Raw genomic sequence first — 15,782 nt, 5'->3', positions numbered from 1 at the left:
GTGGAGCACCGTAAGCATGTGGCACCAAGGCAGCAGGGCAGGCCCTGGCACCACTCGACCTCTCCGGCACAGTCAAAGGGGCAGCCAAAAGGCGACAGAGGATGCGCCCCATATAAGAAGGTGGTACCTTCCAAGGGACCGAGCACTCAGAGGGGCAGTGAGACCCCAGGACATACACCGGCACTGGTGGCTTCGGTGCTGCATGGCCCGTTGAGCCCCAGGCTAAGTGATTTGAGTGCAGAGAAAGGGCTGCAGGAGATCCTAGAACAGCCCTCCATGCCTGACACCTTTGAGGTGGTGAAAGACCTCATTGAGCTGTCAACGGCAAGCCCCCTCCCTGGCAAGGAGAAGCCTCCGGCACCATCACCAAGGGTGTCATCCAGAGGCAAGCCGGCAATGGTGCACTGCTCGAGGTCACTGCCCCGGCACCGCTCCCGGCTCCGGTCCCAGTCAGACTCCGCCTCCGTGGACTCCCAGATGCCCTTAACTCAGCGAGACTCGATGGCACCGGAACTGAGCCAACATATGGCACCGGCCCTGTCGACACACCGCTCCCCAGCACAGTCGCTGAGCCGGCACAGGTGGGACATAAGGCCAAAGTCCTCGGCCCTTGGCAGAAGGCAGCGATCCCAGTTCCGAGAGCATTGGTACCAATCCCGGTCAGTGAGGAGCCGTTCTCCAGCCTCCCGACAGCACTGAACCACGGCACCACCTTGGCCTTCGAGGTCGGCGTCCTCGGAATCAGAGGTCGACTCAGGCCGCTCCAGCTATGCCCGCAGGACACCGGCTAGCAGGGAGCCCCAGCCCACGTGGCATCCCCAATGGGGCCTGCCAGGACAGTGGCCCTTTTGGTCACCATGGGCCTATCAACAGCAGCAGGGGACCTCCTCCAGAGCTTCAAGGTCCGGCTATTTGGTGCATCGGTCCCAGTCCCCGCACAGGCACCCCTCTGCACTCAAGGAGGCCACAGTGTCGAGGCTGCCAGACGCTTCTCCGGAGCACCGGCGAGCAGAAGTGGCACCGAGCCCAGTGCCGTCCTGGAGACAATCAACCTGACAGGACCCAGATGTGCCACTGGCCTATGAGGAGGGGCAAGAAGGGCAGGTGGAGGAGACACAGCAGGCCCTCAGCTCCTTGTCATCCCCAGACGAAGCTGTGGCAGGCACTGCAGTGTCGGGGCCTCCTCCAATTTGACTGCAGGGCGCATCAGGAGCTGCTCCACAGGGTCGCCCAGAACTTGGGCCTACAGGTGGAGGAGGTGGTGGAGTAGGAGGATCCTATGGTGGACATCATAAGCCCTTTAGGTCCTTCGAGAATTGTGCTCCCGTTCATAAAGACAATCCAGACCAACTACAAGACGGTCTGGCAAACCCCAGCCTCCAGCGCACCGACCTCAAAGGGAGTGGAGAGGAAGTACTTCGCCCCTTCCAAGGGCTACGAGTTCCTCTTTTGTCATCCGGTCCCCTGTTCTCTGGTTGTCTCAGCCATTAATTAATGGAAGCGTCATGGTCAGCAAGCCCCGGTCCCCAAGGCCAAGGAGGCTAAACGTTTGGACCTCTTTGGAAGGAAGGTCTACTCCTCTGGGGGCCTCCAATTGCGGATTGCTAACCAGCCGGTGATCCTGAACAGGCACAATTTTAACTCCTGGGTGGCAGTTTCAAAATTTAAAGACTCCTTGCCCCAGGGCTCTCAGCCTGAGTTTACGGCCCTCGTAGAAGGAGGAAAGGCAGTGGCCAAGACCTCTATACAGGCCTCTCTGGACTCGGCAGACGCAGCAGCCAGAATGATCACCTCAGGTGTGGTGATGCAGCACTCGGCGTGGCTTCAGGGTTCAGGACTTCCGCCAGAGGTCCAGAATACCCTCCAAGACCTCCCCTTCGAAGGGTCTGGCCTCTTTTCCGATCACACGGATACCAGGCTGCATAGCCTCAAAGACTCCCGGGAAATCCTCAAGTCGTTGGGAATGCACACCCCGGTGACCCAGAGGAAGCCATTTAAGCCCCAGCCGCCGCAGCAGCGGCAGTACCAGCCTTGTCCCTGCCCCTCCTTCGATTAGGCTCCTGCCTAGGACAATAGGCGTAGGCGGAACAACACGCCTAACCAGCGCCAAGGCCAGGGCAAGCCCCAGCCTGGCAATAAGCAGGGGTTTTGAAGGTGCGCTTGAGGACAGCATACCAACCTGGCTCCCAGATCCTTCCTTGTGTTTCTTGAACCACTTGTCTCACTTCTACCATGTGTGGTCCCGTATAACATCGGACCTTTGGGTCTTACGCATGGTACAAGTGGGATACATGCTGCAGTTCTCCTCCTTCACTCCTACCCACCCCCCTTCCCCATCCCTCTTCAGGGATCCCTCTCACGAGCAACTCCTTATGCACGAGGTTCAGTCGCTCCTCGAGGTGGGGGCGGTGGAGGAAGTCCCTCAGGAACTAAGGGGGAAAGGGTTTTACTCCTGTTATTTTCTCATCCCCAAGGCAAAGGGGGGGCCTTTGGCCCATTTTAGACTTTCACAGGCTCAACAAATTCTTAGTCAAGGTCCGCTTCTGCATGGTCTCCCTGGGCACTATTATCCTGTCCCTGGATCCGGGCGATTGGTACGCTGCCCTCGACATGAAAGACGCGTACTTTCACATCACCATTCACCCCGCTCACTGGCGGTTCTTGCGGTTTGCCATAAATCAGCATCATTACCAGTTTACGATCCTCTCATTCGGCCTGGCGGCAGCCCCCCACATATTCACAAAATGCATGTCAGTAGTGGCAGCCTTTCTGTGAAAGAAGAGAATAAGGGTATACCCATACCTGACGATTGGCCCCTCGCGGGTTGGTCCAAAGAGGAGGTCTGCTCCCATGTGACGGCGACCCTGGACGCATTCCACAGGCTGGGTCTCCTCGTCAACGTGCCCAAGTCTTCCTTGATACCAACTCAAGGGCTGGAGTTTATCAGGGCAGTGCTGGACTCAGTGCAGGGGTGAGCGAGCCTCCCAGAACCCAGATTTTTGGCCATCCAGCACATCATAGACTCGATGCTAAGGTTCCCCACTACCATGGTCAGATGCTGTCTGCAGCTCCTAGGGCACATGGCGGCATGCACTTATGTGGTCAAGTACTCTCGGCTGCGGCTCAGGACTTTACAAGCGTGGCTTGCCCGGTCTTATCGCCCGGGCAGAGATCCCCTAGACCTTGTCTTTCACAGTTCCTGCCCAGGTGTTGGACTCCCTGTGCTGGTGGCTGAATCGGCTGGTAGTATGCAAGGGTATCCCCTTCGCCGTGCCACAGCCTGCTCTGACTCTAGTGACAGACGTGTCAGACCTTGGCTGGGGAGCTCACTTGAGGGACCTAAGGACACAGGGCTTGTGGTCCAGGGCCAAGGTGTTGCTCCACATCAATGTGAAGGAGCTCAGGGAGGTTCATCTAGCCTCCCAAACCTTTCACGCTACTTTAGAAAGTCACAGTGTGACAGTTCTGACAGACAACACCACCGCCATGTTTTATATAAACTAGCAGGGCGGAGCCCGCTCCTCTCCCTTCTGTCACGAGGCTCTTCTCCTGTGGGATTTCTGTATAGCCCATTCCATCCATCTCGAAGTGTCATACCTCCCAGGAGCACGAAACGAGCTGGTGGACCGCCTCAGCAGGTCATACCGCATGCACAAGTGGTCGATGAGGTCAGACATTTTGCAGTCGGTCTTCCAAAGGTGGGGGTTTTGCCACCAAGGACAACAGTCAATGTCCGCTGTTTTGTTCGTTCCAGAACCACAGCCTGGGCTCGGTTGCAGATGCGTTTGCGATCCCTTGGGGCGGGACTCTGAAGTACGCCTTTCCTTTTCTCCCGGTCATCCACAGAGTCCTCCTCAAAGTTCACAGGGACAAGGCGAGGATAATTTTGATCGCCCCAGTTTGGCCACGTCAACACTGGTTTACAACCCTGCTAGAGCTGTCAGTGGCCGCCCCGATTGCCCTGCCCCTTCGCCAGGATCTCATCACGCAGGACTGCGGGCGCCTGCTCCATCCGGATCTGCAGTCTCTGCATCTCATGGTGTGGAAACTCTGTGGCTGAACGCTATGGAGAGCCAGTGCTCTCTTCCGGTAAGGCAAGTTCTCCTTAGAAGTCAGAAACCCTCCACTAAGGCTACCTACCTAGCTAAGTGGAAAAGATTCTCCTGCTGGTGTGAGCCTAAGCAGGTGCAGCCACTCCAGGCCGCCATTCCAGTTATCCTAGAATACCTCCTACACCTCAAGCATCAAGTCTCGCCCCCTCCTCGATCAGGGTACATCTGGTGGCCATTTCAGCATTCCATCCAGGGGAATCCGGGTGTTCGGTGTTGTCTAACTCCATGATAGTGCGGTTCCTCAAGAGGATGTTCCCTTACTCATGCCCTCCGGTCCCTGGAGCCTGAATCTGGTCCTCTCCAAGCTCATGGGCCCTTCATTCGAGCCCCTCGCCTCTTGCTCCCTCCTCCCCCTCTCCTGGAAGGTGGCATTCCTGGTGGCCATTATGTCCGCAAGGAAGGTGTCCGAATTGAGGGCCCTCACCTTGGAACTGCCTTTCATAAGGACAAGGTGCAGCTCAGGCTGCACCCTAAATTCCTCCCGAAGGTAGTCTCGCAATTTCACATGGGCCAGGACATTTGTTTGCCAGTGTTCTTCCCTAAGCCACACGCGGACCCGAGTCACCGTAGCCTATGTACTCTGGATGTCAGATGGGCCCTGGCATTCTATTTGGAGTGGACCAGGCCTTTCCACAAGTCGTCACAGTTGTTTGTCGTCATAGCCGACAGAATGAAAGGTCTTCTGGTCTCGGCGCAGCGTATATCGTCATGGATTGTGGACTGCATTCGCGTCTGCTATGAGCTCGACGAGGTTCCAGCCCCGGCGATCATGGCCCACTCGACCAAGGTGCAAGCATCTTCAGTGGCTTTCCTGGCGCAGGTCCCAATCCAGGAGATTTGTAAAGCAGCCACCTGGTCCTCGGTGCACACTTTCACAGCCCACTACGCGATCAGTCAGCAGGCCAGAGATGACGCGATAGTTGGCAGGGCTATTCTCCAGTCAGTTGTTCCATGACTCCTACCCTCCTCCTATGGTTAGCTTGTGAGTCACCTAATGTGGAATGGACGTGAACAAGCACTTGAAGAAGAAAAAACAGTTACCTGCCTCTTGTAACTGTTGTTCTTCGAGATGTGGTGTTCACATCCATTACACTTCCCACCCTCCTTCCCCTCTGTCAAAGACACCGGCAAGAAGGAACTGAAGGGGGGTTGGGTCGGCAGGGGTATATATGCACTGGCATGGAGGCACCACTCTAGGGTGACCCGACAGGAGCCGCTAAGGGAAAAAGTTTCCAACGTCCGTGCATGTGGTGCGCGCACACTCTAATGTGTAATGGACGTGAACAACACATCTCTAAGAACAACAGTTACGAGAGGTAGGTAACCATTTTTTTCAGGTGGTTAAAGAGCCCAAATGAATAATCGGTTTGTAATAAATCTATATATTTTCTGTGGAAAAAAATCTTTTGGACAGTGATGCCATATGTAGCCCTAGCAAGAATGCATTTGCTTTAGTGATTTATGGCTAAATTAGAAGTCTGGAGAGAAAATTGGTGGTGGGTGGTCATGATTAATGCACCATTTTTGTGTGTGATCTGCAGAACCAAGATGTTACCCCTGCACAGAATGCAGAGTTTGATCCTCTTGGCACCCTGCCACATGGATGGGGTAAGTCTTATTCAAATGGTGTTTTATAACATAACTTAAACATTAAAGCATACTTCCGCCAAATTATTTTACCAAATGTTTTAGATCGTACTTTGATTTTTTTTCTTTTATGAAATCTGAATTTAATTCCCCTTTTTATTAAATATAATCAAAAGTACTGTTTAAGAACCAGCTCCTGATATGGTGTGTATGCAGTTCCATAAATAGATTAAAAAGTACACAGTATTATTGTGTTACACTTCTAAGTTGCAATTGACTTTTTTTTTTTAGTGTCCTTATCATGGAACATGGACTTTTTCCTGCTGCTGTTACTGTCTTAACCATTTTAGTCATACAGATTATTTTGTGTTGTTTCTGGTAGAGAGCCAGTGCTTGGAAAGTTTTTGTTGGTCTTGAAAGCATTTGTATAGGTCTGCCAGCCCCTTTGTGAAAAATATTTCCAGCATAATTTCAGCAGTCAATATTGAAGGAACAAAATGGACACCGTGTAGAATCAAGCACATAGATTTATTACGCACAGCGTTGGCAGAGTGTCACCTTGCTTATTAGGCTCAGAAACACTGCCAAACAATTGATTACAGTGGATTATATAGATTTTCCGTGGGCGGAGGGAAGTGACAGGGCAGGTAGACCCAAGCCCTTGGATAGGTCTAGCAGCAAGATAAGATAAGCACAGTAGCCAATAGTCAAAGATTACATAATGTCTCCGCCCCTGATTTCAGGTTAACAAGTAACATACAATTAGTACACAGGTGTTTTTCTTTAAACGATGTATAAACTGTATTAGTAAAAAATATATATGGTGAATTCTGATTTGAGCCCATAGGAATGAATTAGCTCCTCTGATTGTCCAACAGCGACATACCTTGGAGTTAAAGCAGAAAAACATTGAAAAGTATATGGCAATAGAAATTGTCTTTCAAGTTGCTCATTTGTGCTTCTAAAGGCAAACACTGGTATCTGGGAAGGGGAGAAGGATGCCATATCTCATACTGACATGCTTGAACCTCTTCCGTAAACTCAACGGTGGTGTGTGGGGAGAGCATTGTTACCTCCTTTTGCAGAGGAATATACACAGTGCCCCTTTCATTCCTCTGGTCTATTTGCAGCTTCAGATAAGAGTGCCAATTACTGTTCCCCATCTGGCATTTTGCTGACCATGCATATCTTAGTAAAAGCAAGGTGGTCTTTTGTTTCTGCTTCTCTTAGCTAATATTGTTCCCTGTTTCCTGGGCCTCTCGGCCTCTTGACCAAACTATGGACTTTGGGCCTGTAAAAAGAGCTGACATAGTCTATATCAGGTTTTTACATAAACAGCACATGGATTTTGGCCCTTCAAATATCATTGCATTATTTTGTTTGAAAGATAATATAAAAGTTGTCAGGACTTGTCTACACTACAAACGTTGTCGTCATAGCTATAGTGGAATAGCTATACCAGCAGAGCGCCCAAGTGGAGATGCAGATAAGGTGACAGAAGTTCTTTTGCCAGTATAGCTAAGCCACCTCCCAAACGACAGTAACTATGCTGACAGAAGCACTCTTGTTGTTTCTACTCCGGGAGTTTTGCTGGCATAACTTTGTCAGATGGGGTGTGATAATTTTTTTCCCCCCACACTCCTAAATGATAGACCTATGCTGGCAAAACTTTTTGTAATGTAGACTAAGCCTTGTATTCAGGTGGTGAGGTGGGGAAAACAAGATGGTAATCAGAATGATGTCATTTTAAGGTTGAATACCTTTACTTGGCAGAGCTAGACATGGATTTTTTTATAACTTTAAAAAATTGCAAATCAAACTTTTGAAAAGTTTCAAACATTATTATTTGAACTTCCTAGTCTTGGAGGTATGCGAGATATCAGTGCATTAAACTGACAGGCCCACATGGCGCCTTTTCTACACGTGTGATATTTCAAAAAACACGGCTAATTAGTTTGTTTGCTCCCTCCCCCCCAAATCAAATCTCCATGTACAGTAGAATTCTGCCACTTGTATAACCTCCTTACAAACATGCCTCTGCACGTAGGCTTTTCCTTTAAAGCTGAACTAAAATGCTTATTCCCTGCGATGGCCTGATTTCAGGGCGCTGTTTCTCCTGCGACACCTAAAACATAGTGAGGAGCTCATATTCTGTACTTATCTAATGTTGTCAAATTGCAGAAGACTGAATCTTGGTATTAGGTAAAGGAGAAGTGTATTTTCAACAGCATATGTGTATAAGTGTGTGCATATGTGCCTACACATATTGTAACTGTGTGGGATAATAAACATCCATATTTATTTACTGGGGGTGTAAACATTTTTCTTTTGCTGCAGTTTTGGCTCATATTTGAACAGGGGAACGGCTTTCACATTCACGTGCTGCCATACTTGTATATATGTCTGGTGTACCCAGGCACATTTCTTAATTTGTCCATTAACCAGTTAAACTATATTTGAGGGCCCATGGCAATAACCCAGGGAGTTGGGATTTATAATGCCTCATGATGGAAGATGGTTTTCCTGTGGAGAAAACCACTTCCATTTTTATCTCTCCACATAAAAATTGTTTGTTTATTTTTCTTTCTCTGAATGGGAAAATAAATAGTATAATAAATAACTGTACATATGTGGATGTTTTTAAATATAGTTTTTGTTAAAGATGGAAGACTCAGATTTATTTAAAAATAAAAAGATCAATATTGGTATTTTAATTTTTAAACATGGAAAAATATCTGCATGAGCATTCCAGAACAGCCAGCAAAAGTAAGAAAAATTCTAATTAAGGTAAAATGCAAATCTGATTCTTCCGTGATAAGTTATCTTCCTGTGGGCATCTGCTGAAAAAACCCGTTTTTAAAATAATGGGAGGGGAAAAAAGCTTTTCTACTTTTGTTGTTGTTGTTATAATTAGTCATAATTAATATATTATTCTGCTGCCCAAAAGCCCCCACTTGGGTTTGGGGCCCCTTTGTGTTAGGTGCTGTACACACAAAAGAAACAAGTCCCTAAAGAATATCAGATGAACACCCTAAATGTTGTTTTTCGCAGAGGGTAGGTTACGGTACACTTCTAAACATTCCACTAGTACTCGCATTAAAATAGATTTCTGGTGCTGAGAAACTGGCAAGAAATGATGGGATTGGAGAGGGAATGATGTAGAATCAGATATGTTAAATTTGAGATTGAGGTGCCAAGAGCACCTAAAGAAAACAGACAGTGCCACAATATGTCCAACTAATTGGTTATTTGAAGCATAGTTAGTGTGAGGAGTAAATTTACTGGAATTTATATTTCTTCACTTTTTATTTCTCCTTAGAAAAGAGAACTGACAGCAATGGCAGAGTGTATTTTGTCAATCACAACACACGTATCACTCAATGGGAAGACCCCAGAAATCAGGGGTAAGAATTTTTAAATCAGTTAAATAATTTCAAATGGATTTTTAATGTGTTATAATTATTATTATTTTAGTTGAGTACTAAATTCCCTCTAAGTGTGGCCATGCTGCAGGCTTTCAAGGACTGTGCATGCATGCAGCCACGGGGGCCTGGAGAGCACAGAGGTAGGAGGTGGGTGGGGAGAAAGTTGGGTCGTGCAGGGCTGTGGTGGGGAGAGGCACCTCTCCTTTGGCCCCTTGGAGCTGCTGTGGAGAGGCAGGGAATGACGCTCACCCCCAGCCCAGGTGCTGCTGCTGCACGGTGAGAGGGCTGGGGGGAGTCCTCTCTACCGGCTGCAGCCCTAGGGAAGCCTGCACCCCAAACTCCTCATCCCTGGCTCCACCCCAGAGTCCTCACCCCCAGCCGGAGCCTTCAGGCCCCAGCCCCTCGCGCACTCCATACCCCTTGTCCCTGGGCCCATAACAGAGCCCTCACCCTCCTGCACCAGCCCTGAGCCCCCTCCTGTACCCCAAACCCCTCATCCCTGGCCCCATTCCAGAGCCCTCAGCCCCCGCATTCCAACCCTGAGCCCCCTCCCTCACTCCGAACCCCTCAGCCCCATCCCCGCCGCACATCACCTCCATATTGGTGCACATAACAAAAATAATTCCACATGTGGATGTAAAAAATTAGAGGGAACATTGGTTGAAAGTGAGAACTAAGAGGCATTTCTGACAACTGAAGCTTGGAGTGTACCTTGCTGCCCTCTATCGGCTTTTCAGACAAGACTAAGGGTATGTCTACACTACGAGATTATTCCGATTTTACATAAACCGGTTTTGTAAAACAGATTGTATAAAGTCGAGTGCACGCGGCCACACTAAGCACATTAATTCGGCGGCGTGCATCCATGTACCGAGGCTAGTGTCGATTTCCGGAGCGTTGCACTGTGGGTAGCTATCCCATAGTTCCCGCAGTCTCCCCCGCCCCTTGGAATTCTGGGTTGAGATCCTAGTGCCTGATGGGGCAAAAAACATTGTCGCGGGTGGTTCTGGGTACAGCCTCACCCCTCCCTCCGTGAAAGCAGCAGACAACTGTTTTGCGCCTTTTTTCCTGGGTGAACTGTGCAAACGCCATAGCACACCAAGCATGACAGCTCAAGACAGCAATCATGGACGTTGTAAACACCTCGCGCATTCTCGTGCAGTCTATGCTGAACTAGGACCTGCAAAACCAGGCGAGAAAGAGGCGGCTACGGCAGCGCGGCGACGAGAGTGATGAGGGCACTTTCATGGAACTTTGTGACTTGCTTTCCCCTGCCCGGGAAACAAGCACAGACTGGTGGGACACTATTCACCTTACATAGCACATGTGATTTCACTACAAGGTCGCATTTTGCATCTTAATATTGAGTGCCTGCAGCTCTGGTGTTAGAGATCTCACAGACGCAGGTCCAGGCAGCAGAATTCAGCTTGCATGTGGCCATGGTAAGCCATTGTCTTTCGGCGTCTGCAGCCTTCATATACACAGTGCCCTCCTTTCCCAAATACCAAGCAAAGCCCGTTCAGTGCTGCTTCTTTCCTGTTAACATGCAACAGCAGAAACCACCCCCTCATCCAATTCTCTGGGATGATGGCTTTACCCCTCCCCCCACCGTGTGGCTGGTATCAGGGAAGATCCCTGCTAGCCAAACGCGAAAAAGCTCAGCGCCAATCACCCCCCACTTCCCCCTGCTTGGCTACCTGCAAGGAAGGATTTCTTTTAAGCAACAGGCAAACAGCCCAGTAGGAATGGCCATCTCTATCCCCTTAATGAAATTCAGGAATTTCAACCAGGTTATCATGAACAATATCACTCTCTCTGAGGATAACACAGCGAGATAGAGAATGGATGTTGCTTGAATGCCAGCAAACACCGGGACCATACGCAGCTAGGCTTTGTCATGCAATGATACCAGATTACTTGCTACATGCATGGCGTGGTCAAGTGTCCTACCATGGAGGACGGAATAAGGCTGCCTTGCCCAGAAACCTTCTGCAAAGGCTTTTGGAGTACCTCCAGGAGAGCTTCATGGAGATGTCCTGGAGGATTTCTGCTCCATCCCCAGACATGTTAACAGACTTTTCCAATAACTGTACTGGCCGCTAATGCATCCCAAGTCCTCAGGGCAAATTAATCATTAAAAAACGCTTGCTTTTAAACCATGTTTTATATTTACAAAGGTACACTCACCAGAGGTCCCTTCCATGGCTTCATTGTGTGGGATAGTGGCTTGGGAGGGCTGGGAGGGTAATTCCGTCAGGGTGAGAAAAAGCCCCTGGCTGTTGGGGAGAACGGAGTGCTGTGTGCTCTCTGCAAGCTCGTCCTCCTCTTCCTCCTCCTCATCTTTCCCGTCTGCAGAATCCTCAGCCATGGCTGAGATTACCACCCCCACCTCAGAATCCACAGACGGGTGGAGTACTGGTGGCGGACCCCCCTAGAATTGCATGCAGCTCAGCATAGAAGCGGCATGTTTTCGGCCCTGCCCCGGACCTTCCGTTTGCTTCTTTGGTTTTCTGGTAGGCTTGTCTGAGCTCCTTAACTTTCACACAGCACTGTACTGAGTCCCTGGTGTGGCCTCTCTGCATCATGGCCTTGGAAATTTTTTCAAATGTTTTTTCATTTCGTCTTTTGGAACGGAGTTCCGTTAGCATGGAATCCTCTCCCCATACAGCGATCAGATCCAGTACCTCCTGTGCAGTCCATGCTGGAGCTCTTTTTCGATTCTCAGGAGACTGCATTGTTACCTGTGCTGGTGAGCTCTCCACGCTGGCCAAACAGGAAATGAAATTCAAAAGTTTGCGGGGCTTTTCCTGTCTACCTGGCCAGTGCATCCGAGTTCGGATTGCTTTCCAGAGCGGTCACAATGGTGCACTGTGGGATAGCGCCCGGAGGCCAATACCGTCGATTTGCAGCCACACTAACCCTAATCCAACATGGCAATACCGATTTCAGCGCTACTCCTCTCATCGGGGAGGAGTACAGAAATCGGTTTAAAGAGCCCTTTATATCGATATAAAGGGCCTCGTTGTGTGGACGGGTGCAGGGTTAAATCGGCTTAACGCTGCTAAATTCAGTTTAAAGGCGTAGTGTAGACCAGCCTCACTTAAAATGTAGAAAGTGATACAGAACTAAAGCAGAAATCATTAAAAGGAACATTGCTTGCATAGCAGGAAAACAGTTAGGAAAATCCAAGTTAACAGCAACACCTCTTTGCAAAAAAAAAAAACAAAAAACCCCAAACCAAACAAAAAACTATTACCAAGTCAAAGACCAACTGGAAATGTTTCCATTAATAGAGAAAATTAAATAGAAATAGCTTTTTAAGCAACCCTGCCCTTAGGACTTGTAATTCATACTTTGCAGCATAGCACTAGAGCAGGGGTTCTCAAACTTCATTGCACTGCGAACCCCTTCTGACAACAAAAATTACTACACGACCTCAGGAGGCGGGGGACTGAAGTCTGAGCTCATGCGAGCCCCACTGCCCTGGGCGGGAAGGGCCAAAGCCAGCTCTGGCATCCCCATTAAAATGGGGTTGCAACCCACTTTGGGGTCCTGACCCACAGTTTGCAAACTGCTGCACTAGAGCATGAGAATCCAAAAGGTAAACTTACTTGTCTTTTTTAATTATTTATTTATTGTCCAAGCTGAAATTGCTGCATAAAGTAGACAGGCAGCATAAATAATAAATGTTAATTTAAAAAAAAATCTGTCAGATTATTAAAATGAAGGTAGAGTGGAACTGAAGTTCCCTTAAAGAAGGTGGAGTATTTCTATATATACCTTTTAGTTCATGAAATGTAGAACTTGAGGGAAATGTGCAAGCCTCCTGCTAGGAAATAATACAAATAAATAATAACTACAAGCTACTGCTCAAAAGCTCTTGGCCTCCTGGTGAGGCATGCAGTACCTTCAGAGTGACTGTGTGGAAACAATATGCTCTGAGAGCAAGAGTTACTGCAGGGATGTTATCATTCAGATCATAGAATCTCAGGGTTGGAAGGGACCTCAGGAGCTCATCTAGTCCAACCCCCTGCTCAAAGCAGGACCAAACCCAACTAAATCATCCCAGCCAGGGCTTTGTCAAGCCTGACCTTAAAAACCTCTAAGGAAGGAGATTCCACCACCTCCCTAGGTAACCCATTCCAGTTCTTCACCACCCTATTAGTGAAAAAGTTTTTCCTAATATCCAACCTAAACCTCCCCCTCTGCAACTTGAGACCATTACTCCTTGTTCTGTCATCTTCTACCACTGAGAACAGTCTAGATCCATCCTCTTTGGAACCCCCTTTCAGATAGTTGAAAGCAGCTATCAAATCCCCCCTCATTCTTCTCTTCTGCAGACTAAACAATCCCAGTTCCCTCAGCCTCTCCTCATAAGTCATGTGCTCCAGCCCCCTAATCATTTTTGTTGCCCTCCGCTGGACTCTCTCCCATTTATCCACATCCTTGTAGTGTGGGGCCCAAAACTGGACACAGTACTCCAAATGAGGCCTCACCAGTGCTGAGTTGAGGGGAATGATCACATCCCTTGATCTGCTGGAAATGCCCCTACTTATACAATCCAAAATGCCATTAGACTTCTTGGCAACAAGGGCACACTGTTGACTCATATTCAGCTTTTCATCCACCGTAACCCCTAGGTCCTTTTCTGCAGAACTGCTGCCCAGCCATTCGGTCCCTAGTCTGTAGCAGTGCATGGGATTCTTCCGTCCTAAGTGCAGGACTCTGCACTTGTCCTTGTTGAACCTCATCATATTTCTTTTGGCCCAATCCTCTAATTTGTCTAGGTCCCTCTGTATCCTATCCCTACCCTCCAGCGTATCAACCACTCCTCCCAGTTTAGTGTCATCTGCAAACTTGCTAAGGGTGCAGTCCACACCATCCTCCAGATCGTTAATGAAGATATTGAATAAAACCGGCCCCAGCACTGACCCTTGGGGCACTCCCGTTATCATCCCAGGGACTTCCAGCACAGTATGAAATGAGAACCCCTGATATATTTGATGGTTACATTTACCGCTCAATGTTTGAAGCCATCCTAAGTGATAATGGGTCAGTGTAAAAGAAACAGCATTATTTTTCTTTTGCTTTGAAGTTACCTTATCATTTCTTGGCAATTTTTTCAAAGATCTGTGCAGATATTAATGGGGTGGTGATATCTCTGACATGCTATGTCTTTCCGCTTTCTGACTGCCATAATTATATGAATAATACCAAATGCTGTTTAATAAAATTCCTGAGAGATTTTTTTAAAAATCTGGTTACGCTGTCAAACAAAATTCTGCATGTTGAGGAGAGAAAACATCCAGAAACTTTACCAGCTTTCTTCAGATTTCCATTAGCTATTGGAATTTATCAAGCTGATATTGATTATTCTCAATTGTGGTATCTGGCATTAAAATGTAAGAGTAAAGCCAAGTAGAAACAAATCAAACAGAAAATTCCTCAGAGAAATCACCACAAATTTTCCAGAATTTCTGCTAATTTATATTGTCCCTGTCCATGATCAATTGACAGAATGTATTAACTTGATCAATTATCTTTGTATTTTCTTGTGTCCTATAGTCAATTAAACGAGAAACCCTTGCCAGAGGGCTGGGAAATGAGATTTACTGTGGATGGCATTCCCTATTTTGTGGATCACAACAGAAGAACTACAACGTATATAGATCCCCGCACTGGAAAATCTGCTCTGTAAGCTTTTATTCAAGAAGACAAACTATATTACACTGAGCTTTTTTAGATATGTGTCGTTTAACAGGTATTACCAAGTATGTTTTTTTGCAGCAGGTTTTTGGCATACCAGCAGAGCTTTTAATTTCCCATTATTTCTTCTTCGGAGGATCTTCAACATTCTTGAATGTTCTCTTCCCCCTACATATGCCATATTTTGAATGCTTTACAGTTCCTAATCCTTGAGGCCCCTCTGATGGCTGTGATTTTTCCAGCCAAGTACTAGATAAAACTCTTTTAGCCTCTAACTAAGCCATTCAGTCAATGAAAGCTATTGTGCTTATGCTGTGTCCTCCCTTCTCCTTCTGTGTGTTTGTGTACAGGTAGATGCAAATTCAGGCCTTTAATATATTCTAGCATCCTGAGAACCAGGATTTGGATGTATGTAAAATTGACATGCTAATTTATATCAGGTTGGGTGGAAGTAGATTGAAAACTGGGGTTGGCATTTAGTTAATTTATTGAAAAAATCTTGTCAACTTTGGTCAACAAGACATCTCTTTTTAAAAATTGCATATGAACCCAGAATCTTTCGAATAGGTGCATTTTGAATGTTAAAAATAAATTTAAAGTAAATTAATCTTAAAGATTTTTTTTTTATGAATGATGGCCTTTCCGAAGCATTCACCCTATTAGAAAACTGGTTTGTTTAACCAGCCAGGTAAACTACATAGATTCATAACTGTAGTATTTTGAAGCTGTTTCTTTGAATTTCAGTAGTGTTTCAACAGCTTATTTTTTTCTTCCTGTTTCCAGAGACAATGGGCCCCAGATAGCCTATGTGCGTGACTTCAAAGCGAAGGTCCAGTATTTCCGGTTCTGGTGTCAGGTAAAAAAAAAAAAAATAATTAAAATTAACCTTGGAAATAGCTTTGTTGAAACAAACAGCTTCAGCTGGGACCATTTTAAAACATCATTTGAAGCA

The 15,782-nt window shown here is 47.4% G+C and overlaps 1 protein-coding gene across 1 annotated transcript in view; it reads left to right on the top strand.

Moving 5' to 3' along the window:
• ITCH (itchy E3 ubiquitin protein ligase) overlaps positions 1-15,782 on the top strand; it is a 116,493-nt gene that overhangs the window by 77,005 nt on the left and 23,706 nt on the right. Inside the window, exons 11-14 of the mRNA XM_044985645.1 lie at positions 5,654-5,720; positions 9,019-9,103; positions 14,690-14,818; positions 15,614-15,686. Coding sequence (XP_044841580.1) covers positions 5,654-5,720; positions 9,019-9,103; positions 14,690-14,818; positions 15,614-15,686 — 354 coding nt within the window. The remainder of the gene's footprint in view (positions 1-5,653; positions 5,721-9,018; positions 9,104-14,689; positions 14,819-15,613; positions 15,687-15,782) is intronic.

This window comes from Mauremys mutica, chromosome 13 (assembly GCF_020497125.1).
Source record: "Mauremys mutica isolate MM-2020 ecotype Southern chromosome 13, ASM2049712v1, whole genome shotgun sequence".
Taxonomy (NCBI): Eukaryota; Metazoa; Chordata; order Testudines; family Geoemydidae; genus Mauremys; species Mauremys mutica.
Note: the sequence above shows the minus strand (reverse complement) of the source record. Positions and strands in the feature narration are given on the sequence as shown.